General features: G+C 40.3%; 1 protein-coding gene across 1 annotated transcript in view; it reads right to left on the bottom strand.

The window, feature by feature from the left end:
* kcnq3 (potassium voltage-gated channel, KQT-like subfamily, member 3) overlaps positions 1-14,188 on the bottom strand; it is a 397,673-nt gene that overhangs the window by 26,403 nt on the left and 357,082 nt on the right. Inside the window, exon 10 of the mRNA XM_072260735.1 lies at positions 333-526. Within this exon, the coding sequence (XP_072116836.1) occupies positions 333-526 (194 nt within the window). The remainder of the gene's footprint in view (positions 1-332; positions 527-14,188) is intronic.

Genomic DNA, 14,188 nt, shown 5'->3' with positions numbered 1-14,188 from the left:
ATTTACTGTGAATGCCCGCAAGAAAATTAATCTCAGGGTTATATATGGTGACATATATGTATGATAATAAATTAATTTTGAACTTTGGAAGGAGAATGGAGTTCTATTGCAGTCCTGGTCAATACACATTCCCTCAACAAACTGACATGTAAACAAACATATAGGTTGAACACCTTATTGTAGGTATATTTATAAAAATAAAAAAATCATCAGCTCTTTGTCTCTGAAGCCCACTGATAGCATGATGGATAACATAAGCTCAAGTTCTTCTATCCCAACAAAAAAGAATATTTGGGAGTTTCAGGAAAATTAACAAAATAGCTTTGTGATACCTTCTGAGCTTTGTCTAAATCCAAAAGCCTTAATACGAACTGCAGCTCGAAGGTCACTGAAACCCATACTTTTTTGATCTTTTGAAGGACTATCTTCTCCTCCTTCTGTGTTCAGAGGTGTAAATTGCTTGCTCTTTACAGTGGCTCCTCTAGGGCCGGAAATTCGAACCCGCTCCAAGAGACTCAGTTTCTGGCTGTAAGAAAAGTAATTACAAAGCAAATGTTCTCAAAGCATTTATTTATTATTCAATATCCCCCCAGTGATAACAAATTGGCATTTAGTACCACATGCTGTCCAGCAAAAGCCCGTGGATTGCAACTGTAGTTCAAAGGTAACACTCATACCTCAGAACAGCCGAGTGTCTGTAGGGGCAAACAAAATCCAGAATGACACTCTGCTGCAGCACTAAGGGAATGGTGCAATTTCAGATGAGTTGCTAAATGAGGCTCTCTGAGATAGATGTCAAATAACCTTGACACAATTTTGAATTCTCTCCAGGTTCTCAATTCACATATGCTGCTCATCCAAGGTCTCTATAAGTCAAGTTATCTTGGCATGACCTCATTTATGTTTGAAGGGCTCTGCAATAAATCGTTGCCACATCCCTTACATTATTACACTTTACAAGAAACTTTAGAATTGTGCTTCAGATTGTCCTGAGGTCATTGAAAGATGGTTCTGCTGCCAATGCAAGTCTTTCTTTTTTAAATTAGGGAGTTTTTATTGACAACAATGCTTCAGGCAATGAGTTGGATGAGAAAAAAAGAGGCATGAATCACAGCAAAGTCTACACAGATAATGTTAACTGATACAGAGAACTAAGTCAATTTAAAGAGTAAGGAAAGGAAGAGTATGGCAATTTTCACAGTAAGTACAGGGTAATTTCTTCAGAAGAATGCAATTAAGATAATAATATCATAAGAGGATCATTATGTTTTGGTTATGTACATAACATCAATCTCAATCACTTTGAAAAATGTGAGATGATAGCTTGATTGACAATCATTCCCACTTCAGCGACTAAATTTTATGAGGATTAAAAACAAAGAAAAAGAGGCTTGAAAACAGTGTGCACTGCAAAAGATTCAAAGAACGGCATAGCGCAGTACAAGCCCTTTGGCATCGATGTTGTGTAGATCTTTTAAACTACTCTGTCAATCTAACCCTCCTCTCCCATATAGCCTTCCATTTTTCTTGCATCCATTTGCCTATCTAAGAGTCTCTTAAATGGCCCTAATGTATCTGTCTCTACCATTACCCCTGGCAATGTGTTCTAAGCACTTACCATTCTGTGTAAAACACTTACCTCTGACATCCTCCCTATACTTTCTTACAATCACCTTAAAATCATTCTCTCATATTATCCATTCCCATCATGGGAAAAAGTCTCTGGCTACCCACTCTATCTATGCCTTTTATCATCTTGTATACCTCTATCAAGCCACCACTCATCCTGCTTCCCTCCAAAAAGAAAAGCCCTAGCTCACTCAACCTATCCTCATACAACATGCTCTCCTACCATGCAGCATCCTGGTGACTCTCTTTTGCATTCTTTCTAAAGATTCCACACCCTTCTTATAATGAAGTGACCAGATGAGGACACAATATTCCAAGCATGGTCTAGCAAGAGTTATACAGAGCTGAAAAATTACCTTACAGCTTTAAATTAAATCCCCAACTAATGAAGGCCAGCATACCATGCACTTTCTTTACCACCCTATCAACGTGGGTGACAACTTTGTGAGACCTATGGATGTGGATCCCCTGATCCCTCTGTTCCTCCACACTGCTATGAATCCTGCCATTAACCCTGTATTCTACCTTCAAGTTTGACCTTCTGTATCGCTTCACACTTTTCTGGATTGAACTTCGTCTGTCACTTTCCACCCCGGCTCTACATCCTGTCAATGGAGTACAATCACTCTTCTAGGTCACAGGTGAAGATTGCGACAAATTCACTGAAACTGAGCAGGGCCCCCTTTTCGCTTGTCTTATCAGAGTTAAAATTGACACGCCTATCCGCAATGAAAGGCAGGACATGATCTGTGTCTGCTCTACTGAAGAGGTCAATGAAGAGTTTACTAACAGAAAGGAAGAAAATACAGCTCCTAAGAAATTAAAACCTAGCATTGTTAAGATAATTGTTCAAGTTTCTTACATATCCAAGAGCCAAAAAGTATTTGCATCAATGTTGATCAATTAAGATAATTACATATTCAAACTAAAAACACAGTAAACATTTCCTTTCGTCTCCTCTCCCAGCCTTGCTGCTTGATGACAAAGAGGGTCACAGTCAGCTTAGTTTTAAAGATTAAAGACTGTGGCAGGCAGGCAGGCTATTACTTGGGAAATTATTGATTGTTGATCAAAATAATAATCTCAACCACAGGAAAAATGATTAAATTATTCTTTGGTAAACTAAACAACTGTGATCTTGCTTTTAAGCCCTATGTAATATAGACTAACAAAAAAACTTACATTTCGAGTGCTAATGAACATTGACATATAAGAATAAATCTGCATTTAAATACACTAATGAGAAAATTCATTTTCAATGTCTTTAGCCTTGAAATAATAAATGCATCAAAAATACATTTGTTCAACATTATAGAATGTTTTAACATGTTGACTTCTACCAAGGCTAATTGATATTGGTACATTGCTGGAAAAAAAACATGATTATTAACAAATACTTTGGAGATATATCCAAAATGTTCCATGAACCTACAAAGAGAATTGTTATTTGAGGTAATAGGAATGGACCTTATTTAAAGCAGTTGTTTTAAGTTGGAGTCTTACAGGAGGATGGAAGTTTTAAGTCGAGGGGAGGGAATCTCAAGATGACTGAAGATTTATTTGTTTATGATGAGCCAACAAGAGGCTGGGTGAATGAATTCCTGAAGTCTCAAAAACAGATTTTGGAAGTGGGTTGGGAGTAGGTAAGATGAGGGGTAGAGGTGGAAGCAGTGAGGGCACACAAGCACCAGGTGAGATGTTGTCAGCTAGGAAATACAATAAGAATCAAGAAATTAGATGTATAGTAGATTATTCCTTGACAAACACATAAATTTTATCAGCAGAAGGAGTTGAGGTAAAGCCAGTAGTGGGAGTCGTCATGTTATATCTGCAAAGTATATATTTTTTGTTCTGAGCATGGTATGGGGAAAGTGGCACCAATAAAGAGCAATATGTTGCATGCAGCTCTGATGGGAATCATCAAATATTCCCATTCAGGAATTTATAGTTTTTATTGCTATGTATTGCAATGTATTGCTACCACAAAACAACAAATTTCATGACATACGCCAGCGCCGGTGATAATAAACTTGAAAGAAAATCAGTTCACTGTGCTACAGGATATGAAAGATGATGTAGTCTGACTCCTGGTTTGAATTGTCAATTGAAGTACATGTGGAAGCTGTAGATAGAGGATATCGCCAAGGAACAGCCCCTAGATAAAGAAAAGGAGAGAACTAACAATGAATGCATGAAGATCTCTTAATGTGCTTGTGCAGGGTTGGACAACAAGTCTCTGTTGGAGATGATCTGATCATGATTATATATATATATATATATATATATATATATACACGATAGTTTTGAGAAGTCATGGGATAGATTGAAGTGACATTAGAGAGAATTTGTGGTTCAGGACTGGTATCAGGGGAGATTTGGCCTGGATAGCAAAGTGATAGGAGAGAAGCATCCACACAAATGTCCACAAATATCTTGTAGTTCTTGTTACTGAGGGTGAAATCCAAGGTCTATCAAGGAAGCGAGGCGAGCGGGCAAGAGTCTGTGCCAGGAAAAAGGCAAGCCCTAGCAGGCTGGCTCTCCCGTCCATTCTGCTCTCCAATGGACTTTAAATTGGACTACATCCGACTCCAACGAAATACTCGGCGGGAGTACAGAAACGGACGGAATCCCAGACATTCAGCTGTTTATTTATGTAACAGCTTTTCCCCCAAGCCATCGGACTACCAACCTACTGCCCTCTGCTGTGCCTATTGTCTTCTTTATTATTTATTGTAATACCTGCACTGTTCTGTGTACTTTATGCAGACCTGGGTAGGTCTGTAGTCTAGTGTAGTTTTTGTGTTGTTTTACGTAGTTCAGTGTAGTTTCTGTATTGCTTCATGTAGCACCATGGTCCTGAAAAATGTTGTCTCGTTTTTACTGTATACTGTACCAGCTATTATGGTGGAAATGACAATAAAAAGTGACTTGACTTGACTTGTTTGACTATGAAAATGAGTGTTAGTGGACAAAGGAGCCCAGGTTTATTTTTGCTCTCCAGGGTTATGCTAGGTTGGTGGGCAGTTTTAAGGTTTAGTAAGCATGGCCCAGCTAAATCAGGTGGTGAATGGCCTAGCCAGCTGTGAAAGTAAGTCCCCAGGAGTTATAGAAAGTGGAGGATTAGATCAGATTTGAATGATTTCTTCTATTACTTATACACATTTACTACTTGCTGAAATTGAATATTTATAACCAGCAAAAATAATGTTATAAAGTTCTAATTATTAGCAGCTGGAATTTTCTAAAACAATTCCAATTCTGTATAACTGTCATTATTATACCAAGTAATACAAGAAATCTCTTTGTAATAATATAACCTTTCCACTTTCATCTTCAATGTGCAATTAATATGTTTTCTTGATCTTTTCTTGGTCTTTGAATAACATTAAGATATTTGTTAACCATGAGAGTACCACTACTGATTTTAACAATGAGATGGATATTTAAACAAATCTGGTTTGGAGTCGCCAGTCTGTTGGGTGGCAGAAACTAATACTTTATCTCCAGATTGCTACATTTAGCAATTTCAGAAGAAACTTCAAGTGTTATGGAAGCAGGTGACTTGATGATATTCTAATAAAGATTAGTACCACCAGTAAACTGAAGAGTTAATACCCAGTTATGTCAAAGAAATAACGATGCTACGTTTCTTCATGCCACTGAGAAGGTATTCAGAGTCTTTGTTAGTCAGCATAACTTGATGCCAGAAGATGAGAGGGCAAAAAAAAATGTAACCCTGTATCAAGGGCAAGTCAGTTGATGGCAAGAAAGTGGAAGTTTATCATCTCACAACTGAATTAAATGGCATGGGAAAAAAAAGTGAGTTACTAAAGCAAACTCACCCTGTATTTATTAAGAGTAGGTTAGGTGAGTTCTTTGACAGAGTAACGGGCTGATGTTTAATAATGATAACGCAGTTCATTTGTCTGTGGACATTTAAAACACTTGAAATAACTCCATGTAATAGATTGGTCACAAAACTTGAACACTTGGTGATAAATGAAGCAGTGGCTATGTTGATACAAAAACAGTGAGGGGTCAGGAATAGGCATTCTGAGTCAGTAACACTGTTATTTTGAGCCCTACCAACTACTTAAGCACCTCCCCAATACTTTTTAAAATCTAATCCAATACTTTACTATTTCATCATTTATTCTGAATGTGGTGACACTCTTTACTTCAGTCAGTGCATACTTTTCGGATTTGGGGATACATGCACTGTTGCCTTCCGGGAGATGTGTTGCAAACATTACTGCTTTTGACAGAGATTAATGATGTAAACTTGAGTGGATAAAGTATAATTTCAAAAGTTGGAGATTATATACATTTTGGAAATTGTAGAAATTGGTGAGAAGAATGGAAAAAACCTCTAGGGTAATAGACAGAACAAAGAATTGGACAGGCACATGGAAGAGATATGTGAAGTAATTAATTTTCATTAGAAGTATGTATAATTTTAAGAAGTTTTAGGGAAAATGAAAGTTGTGGTATGGATGGATAAATTTAAAATGTTCCAGGACAAGCTGCATGGCTTTTTAAAACATATAAAAACAATGGAATCAATTTCAAAAATAAGGAGGTTATTCTAAATATGAAAGTAGCAACAAGAGAACCAATTGGAATTTTGTAGCCAGTTCTGCATGCTATATTTAAATCTAATCCAATACTGTATTTATACCAGGTACATAAGATAACGAGAGGTGTTGATCGTGTGGATAGTCAGAGGCTTTTTCCCAGGGCTGAAATAGACAGACAATAGGTGCAGGAGTAGGCCATTCGGCCCTTTGAGCCAGCACCGCTATTCACTGTGATCATGGCTGATCATCCACAATCAGTACCCTGTACCTGCCTTCTCCTCATATCCCTTGACTCAGCTATCTTTAAGGGCTCTATCTAACCCTTTCTTGAAGAAATCTAGATAATTGGCCTCCACTGCCTTCTGAGGCAGAGCATTCCACAGATCCACAACCCTCTGTGTGAAAAAGTTTTTCCTCAACTCAGTTCTAAATGGTCTACCCCTTACTCTTAAATTATGGCCTCTGGTTCTGGACTCCCCTAACATCAGGAACATGTTACCTGCCTCCAGCATGTCCAATCCCTTAGTAATCTTATATGTTTCAATCAGATCCCCTCTCATCCTTCTAAATTGCAGCGTATACAAGCCCAGTCGCGCCAATCTTCCAACATATGACATTCCTGCCATCCCTGGAATTAACCCAGTGAACCTATGCTGCACTCCCTCCATAGCAAGAATGTCCTTCCTCAAATTTGGAGACCAAAACTGCACACAGTACTCCAGGTGGGGTCTCACCAGGGCCTTGTACAACTGCAGAAGGATCTCTTTGCTCCTATACTCAACTCCCCTTGTAATGAAGGCCAACATGCCATTTTTCTTCACTGCCTGCTGTACCTGTATGCTTACTTTCAGTGACTGATGAACAAGGATACCCAGCCCTCATTGTACTTCCCCTTTTCCTAACTTGACACCATTCAGATAGTAATCTGCCTTCCTGTTCCTGCCGCCAAAATGGATAACCTCACATTTATCCACATTAAACTGCATCTGCCATGCATCTGCCCATTCACCCAATCTGTCCAAGTCACCCTGCATTCTCACAACATCCTCCTCACATTTCACACTGTCACCCAAATATGCCATGTGTAAATTTGCTAATGCTACTTTTAATCCCTTCATCTAAATCATTAATATATATTGTAAATACCTGCGGTCCCAGCACCGAGCCTTGCGGTACCCCACTAGTCACTGCCTGCCATTCTGAAAAGGACGCATTAATTCCTACTCTTTGTTTCCTGTCTGCCAACCAATTTTCTATCCATGTCAGTACCCTACCCCCAATACCATGTGCTCTAATTTTGCCCCCTAACCTCCTATGTGGGACCTTATCAAAGGCTTTCTGAAAGTCCAGGTACACCACATCCACTGGCTTTCCCATGTCCATTTTCATAGGTACATCCTCAAAAAATTCCAGAAGAGTAGTCAAGCATGAATTCCCTTTTGTAAATCCATGTTGACTCCGACCTATCCTGCTCCTGCTATCCAAATATGCCGCTATTTCATCTTTTATAATTGACTCCAGCATCTTCCCCACCACTGATGTCAGACTAACTGGTCTATAATTCCCTGTTTTCTCTCTCCCTCTAATGGCTAACATGAGAGGGCATAGTTTTAAGGTGCTTGGAAGTAGGTACAGAGGAGATGTCAGGGGTAAGTTTTTTTACACAGAGTGGTGAGTGCATGGAATAGGCTGCCGGTGATGGTGGTGGTGGCGGACATGATAGGGTCTTTTAAGAGACTCCTGGACAGGTACATGAAGCTTAAAAAAACAGAGGGCTATTGGTAATCCTAGGTAATTTCTGAAGTAAGTACATGTGCGGCACAGCATTGAGGGCCGAAGGGCCTGTATTGTGCTGTAGGTTTTCTATGTTTTTTCTATATTCAAGAAAAAATCAAGGTATTGTCAATGTAGAGAGAATATAACGTAAAAAGTGGTCAAGAATATCAGGGAAAATTTACAAGAAAGGTACCACAGATAAAAGAATAAAGGAACTGATGTTCTCATAGAACAGAGAAGCTTAAGAGGGAACATACATCAAAGTTGCTGGTGAACGCAGCATGCCAGGCAGCATCTCTAGGAAGAGGTACAGTTGACGTTTCGGGCCGAGACCCTTCGTCAGGACTAACTGAAGGAAGAGTTAGTAAGAGATTTGAAAGTGGGAGGGGGAGGGGGAGATCCAAAATGATAGGAGAAGACAGGAGGGGAAGGGATGGAGCCAAGAGCTGGACAGGTGATTGGCAAAAGGGATATGAGAGGATCATGGAACAGGAGGCCCAGGGAGAAGGAAAAGGGGGAGGGGGGAAACCCAGAGGATGGGCAAGGGGTATAGTGAGAGGGACAGAGGGAGAAAAAGGAGAGAAGGAGAAAGAATGTGTGTATATAAATAAGTAACAGATGGGGTATGAGGGGGAGGTGGGGCATTAGCGGAAGTTTGAGAAGTCAATGTTCATGCCATCAGGTTGGAGGCTACCCAGACGGAACATAAGGTGTTGTTCCTCCAAACTGTGTGCGGCTTCATCTTTACAGTAGAGGAGGCCGTGGATAGACATATCAGAATGGGGCGGACAGAGAGCAGGTGTTCAGCAAAACGATCTCCCAGTCTGTGTCAGGTCTCGCCAATATATAGAAGGCCACATCGGGAGCACCGAATGCAGTATATCACCCCAGCCGAATCACAGGTGAAGTGTCATCTCACCTGGAAGGACTGTCTGGGGAATTTGTTCGTGGTACTCAAGATCATAAAATTTTAAAGGAGTAGAACACAGAACGTAGAACAGTTTGGCATAGTATGGGCCCTTTGGTCCATGATGTTGTGCTAACCTATGCAAACATTCCAAAATCAAACTAACACTTCTCTCCTACATTGCTTGTAACTCTCAATTTTTCTTACATCAACATGCCTTTTTGAGAGCCTTTTAAATGTTCTAATAGTATCAGCCTCTACACCACCCATGGCAGTGCATCCTAGACATCCACCACTCTTTGAAAACCTACCTCTGACATCTCCCCTAAACATTCCTCCACTGACCTCATAAGGACCTCCTCTGTTATTGGCTATTACTGCGCTGTGGACCCAAGCTCCATCCTAACCACCTTATAATTGTCAAGAGCCCTGTCTAACTATTGCTTCTTAAACCTTAAGTTTGCTTCTTTTTTTCTCTAGACTAAATGTTCCACCTCTCTTGTCAACCATGGGTCCTTCATCCTTTCCCTGTCTCAACTGGACAAACTTATCCAGAACTCCATGCAAGCAGTCCTTAAATAACCTCCATGCTTCTACTCTGCATTTCCCTAAGAACATCACTTCCCAATATACACCCCCAATCTCATATTTGATATCATTGTAAATGAGGAGTAAACGGGGAAAAATTATTTTTAGTAGTTGGAAAGTTGACAACCAATTGCCACAGATGAAGATTAGGAATGCAGTGCTTGAGGGAGCAGTAGAAACATATTCTATAATGTTTCAACGTGGAATTGGTTAATCATTAGAAAAAGTGATATATGAGTCATGGAGTGATACAGCAGGGAAACACACCTTTTGGACTACCATGCCCACGCCAACCAAGGTGCCCTCCTGAGCTAGTCCCATCTGCCAGCATTTGGTCCATATTCCTCTAATCCTTTCCTATCCAAATTTATATTATATATTGTCATTGTATCCAGCTCTATCAATTTCCCTGACAGCTTATTCCATGTACCCAGCACCCTCTGTGTGATGTCCTGCCCCTACTATCTCACATTAAACTAATGCCTTCTAATTTCTGGACATCTCTGCCCTTGGAAAGATCTGTGACCATCCACCATTATTACCTATGCCCCACTGCAGAAAAGAAGTCGGGAAAGAGAAGGGTGTGACTGATCTTTTTAAAAGATTCATTGTACAGACAAGGGAGCAAATTACCTCATTTTTTGCTCTATCATTCCATGGTCCTTAGACATTTGAGAACTCTGCAGGCAAAGACATAGCGGGAGCAAACAGCAGGTTTCAGTATAAAAGAGATGGAGAGATTTCTCAATGCGGAAAATGCATCAGTGAATATGTTTTTGAAAATAAAAGCAGAAGTGGAGCTGAAGTCCAGATAACATTTAAGAAGCAGTCAGATGCTGCAAATGTCATTCAGAATGGTTGAGCAGAAATGAGATTAGTTACTCTCTTCATCTGTAATTATGTTTAATTGTGTAATCTTGCAGAAAGTATTTTAAAGCCAGAGCATCCAAGGACAGAAAGCTAATGAAGATTGGTGAGAATTGGGGTGATTGGTGACAACGTACCTGCAGCAACAAGCAAACACAGCTTTTTTTTATAAATGGAAGTTGATATCAAATATTTCCACAGAGTGGTGAGATGCTTGATTAATGTACGTACATAAATTGGATACTTACAATTTAAGTGAGAACCAAATTTACAATTTGATGATCCACTAATCCTATTTCCCCTCTCCCCTGAATGTATCTTTTGCCTTGTGCTGTCATTCTTTGCTATTTATTCTCTGCTATTTTCTATAATAGCACAGACCATCCATCTGTTCTTTCCTCACCTCACATTTCCTCTGCAACAAAACCTGCTTATCCATGTCTTTTACCTCTGTGTGAAATGCCAACCCTAATTCTCTCTGCAAAAATGTTACCCAAAATGTTATGTCTTACAGCAATTCCTGTTTTAAATTTAATACTTATTTAGAAGGCTGAAAAAGTGATTTACTAATCCAAGAGACTCCTTAACATTTGATGAAGGCCAGTGAAGCTGAATTGCTCCCCCAGCTATTCAAGATAGTATTTAACATTTCCCCAATGCCCATAATTGCTGGTCTTGCCATGGTACATGTTATCACTAGTTTCCTCTCTTCATTTCATGGCTCTCATTCCACTTTGGGTCATGGACATTTCCTTTCTTTATACCAGAGTACCTCATCCAGAGTCAAAATCAGAATAATCACTGACTTGTTCTTCAGTGGCAACAAGACAGTGCAAGACCTAGCTGCACATTGAAAGGCATCCATCACTATCATCTGACAACACCCTATCAATGTGTTCTCACCTGTTCTAGATCTAGGATCACCCTTCTCCTGATCCTCTGCGCTCCATCATGGGTTTCATTCAGATTCCCCTCCATAGATGCTGCCTGCCCTGCTGAGTTTCTTCAGCATTTTGTGTGTGTTGATTCAAATTCCTCTCATAGGTTTCTTCTCCAGGTTCCAAATCAAGAGCACATAATTTACAGGGATCCTGCTGGTGTGGCTTCCTACCCACCAGGTTGGCTGGGAGGGAATTAGAGCTAAAAAAACATTGTCAGTGGTTTTGCAATTTCATATGGAAGATCCCCTGACTCTGATCTCACTGGCTTCCCTGGCCACTTCCAGTCTCTCGTCATCTTGCACAGGTCTCAGGGGCTGCAGAATTGGGATTTTAATACAGGCAAAATGAAAGCATTGAACTTACAAGTGTAGACTCTGATCTCACTGGCTTCCCTGGCCACTTCCAGTCTCTCGTCATCTTGCACAGGTCTCAGGGGCTGCAGAATTGGGATTTTAATACAGGCAAAATGAAAGCATTGAACTTACAAGTGTAGAGCTTATGAGAGGGGTGTAGGTAGGTGAGTTTTCAGAAGTGATATATTGATCTTGATAGTTGTGAGAATGCCATGTTTGAAGTTCAGGCCGGCTGCTGACAACTTTCTGTACCAATGGGTGCTGCTGGCGTGAGCTGCCAATATAAGGGATGGAGCTGTGTGCTAAGATCGAAGAGCTTTCCAGTAAACAAGAAAGATGTATCCCTCTCAAGGATAGGAAATAGGGTAGTTTTACCACAAAATCCATAGCAAGAAAAACCAGCAGGGTAGAAGTAGACAGCCTGTGTACAACTATCAACTGTCCCCCTTTCATTAGTGATGTCAGTTACACAGGCAGCAAAATGGTGCCACAAGTAGAGCTTCCGGGTTCTCAGGTTCAATCCTGGTTTCCCGTGCTGTCTGTGTGGAGTTTGCATGTTCTCCCTGTGGCCACGTGACTTTGGCAGGGTTCACCACTTCACTTCCACTTGACAAAGATATATTGGTGGTAGGCTAAATCAATCAGAATTGGAATCAGAATCAGGTTTAGTATCATCGGCATGCAGTATGTCATGAGACTTGTTAACTTAGCAGCAGCAGAACATGATCATATAGGGAAAATATGTAAATCAATTACATATATATGTACATTAAATAGTATACAGTAAGTATATATGTATATTAAATAGTTAAATTAAAAATAGTGCAAAACAGAAATAATAGAAGTGAGGCAGTGTTCATGGGGTCAATGTCCATTTAGGAATCGGATGGCAGAAGGGAAGAAACTGTCCCTGAATCACTGAGTATGTGCCTTCAGGCTTCTGTACCTGCTACCTGATGGTAACAATGAGAAGAGGGCATGCCCTGGGAGATAGGGTCCTTAATGGTGGACATCGCCTTTCTGACACACCGCTCCTTGAAGATGTCTTGGATACCAAGGTGGAGCACGCTAATTTTACAACTTTCTGAAGCTTTTTTTGATCCTGTGCAGTAGCCCCCACTTCCCCCCACCCCCATACCAGACGGTGATGCAGGCAGTCAGAATGGTCTCCGTAGTACATCTATAGAAGTTTTCGAGAGTCTTAGGTGACAAACCAAATCTCCTCAAACTCCTAATGAAATATAGCCTCTGTCTTTCCTTCTTTATAGCTGCATTGATATGTTGGGACTAGGTTAAATCCTCAGAGATCTTGACACCTAGGAACTTGCAATTACTCACACTCTCCACTTCTGATCCCTCTGTGAGGATTGGTTCGTGATCCCTTGTCTTACCCTTTCTGAAGTCTGAAGTTCAGATTCAGTTCTTCTTTCATCTTACTGACACTGAGCACAAGGTTGTTGCTGTGACACCACTCAACTTGCTGATGTATACCCTCTCATCTCCATCTGAGATTCTGCCAACAATGTTTGTATCATCAGCAAATCTATAGATGGCATTTGAGCTATCCCTAGCTACACAGTCATGATCAGTGAGGAGGAGTTATTAATACCAAACCGCACAGATTGTGGTCTTCCGGTTGGGAAGTCGAGGATCCAATTGCAAAGGGAAGTACAGAGACCCAGGTTCCGTAGCTTATTGATCAGGACTGTAGGAATGATGGTGTTAAACACTAAGCTATAATCAATGAACAGCAAATGGCCATTGTAAATTCCCCGTGGTGCATTGGTGAGTGGTACAATACTGGGGAAGTTGGTGAGAATGTGGGGAGAATAGGTTAAGGGGGATTAGTACAAGAATGAAATTGTTCTGTGAATCAACCTAGCCATAAAACTCTCCTTTTCTGGGGTAAGAAAATTTAGAATATGTACAGTGGTGGCCAAGGTGCTCATTGTAGTGGTTGAGCTGGGTGATCTCCAAAATTAGATAAGTAATCAAAATGCATTTTGTTTTTGATCTCCCTACCTGGGCAGATGGAATGCAATAGGTTGTCTTCAAAGTAAGGATGTAAACTGCATTGGTCCACCAACTCCTATCAGTCCCATGCAAGCAATGTAGTTTGTGATGTCTGAGGCCAAGTGATTTAGCATGAGTTAGCATCCATACACCTGATAAAATACTACGTCCAAAAGATTTTCCCTTACAGTAAAAGTTGCTTCAGCAGAATACATGATGGAATCAAGCTAAACTAAAAGTAGATAAGCGAGGCTGTTGAAGTCTTGTACAGTCTATGCAGATGGCGGAAGGTGAGTGAGAGTGGTGCAGCTGTCACAGTTATAAGTAAGTTATAGGAGTCTGACTAATATTCCAATCTCTCTCTGCTTGGCTGAATTAAATTTATAAATTTAAATTTGTGCAATCATTGATGAACCTATGTATCCCATTATCCTGCAATGAAGTCATTGAGATACCAGCAGGAGGTGTTCTTATTCTACCTTAATTTACTGTTCAGTAAATATTCAGCAAGATGCACAATTCAGTCACTTGCTTCAG

Source organism: Mobula birostris, chromosome 1, assembly GCF_030028105.1.
Source record: "Mobula birostris isolate sMobBir1 chromosome 1, sMobBir1.hap1, whole genome shotgun sequence".
Lineage (NCBI taxonomy): Eukaryota > Metazoa > Chordata > Chondrichthyes > Myliobatiformes > Myliobatidae > Mobula > Mobula birostris.
Note: the sequence above shows the minus strand (reverse complement) of the source record. Positions and strands in the feature narration are given on the sequence as shown.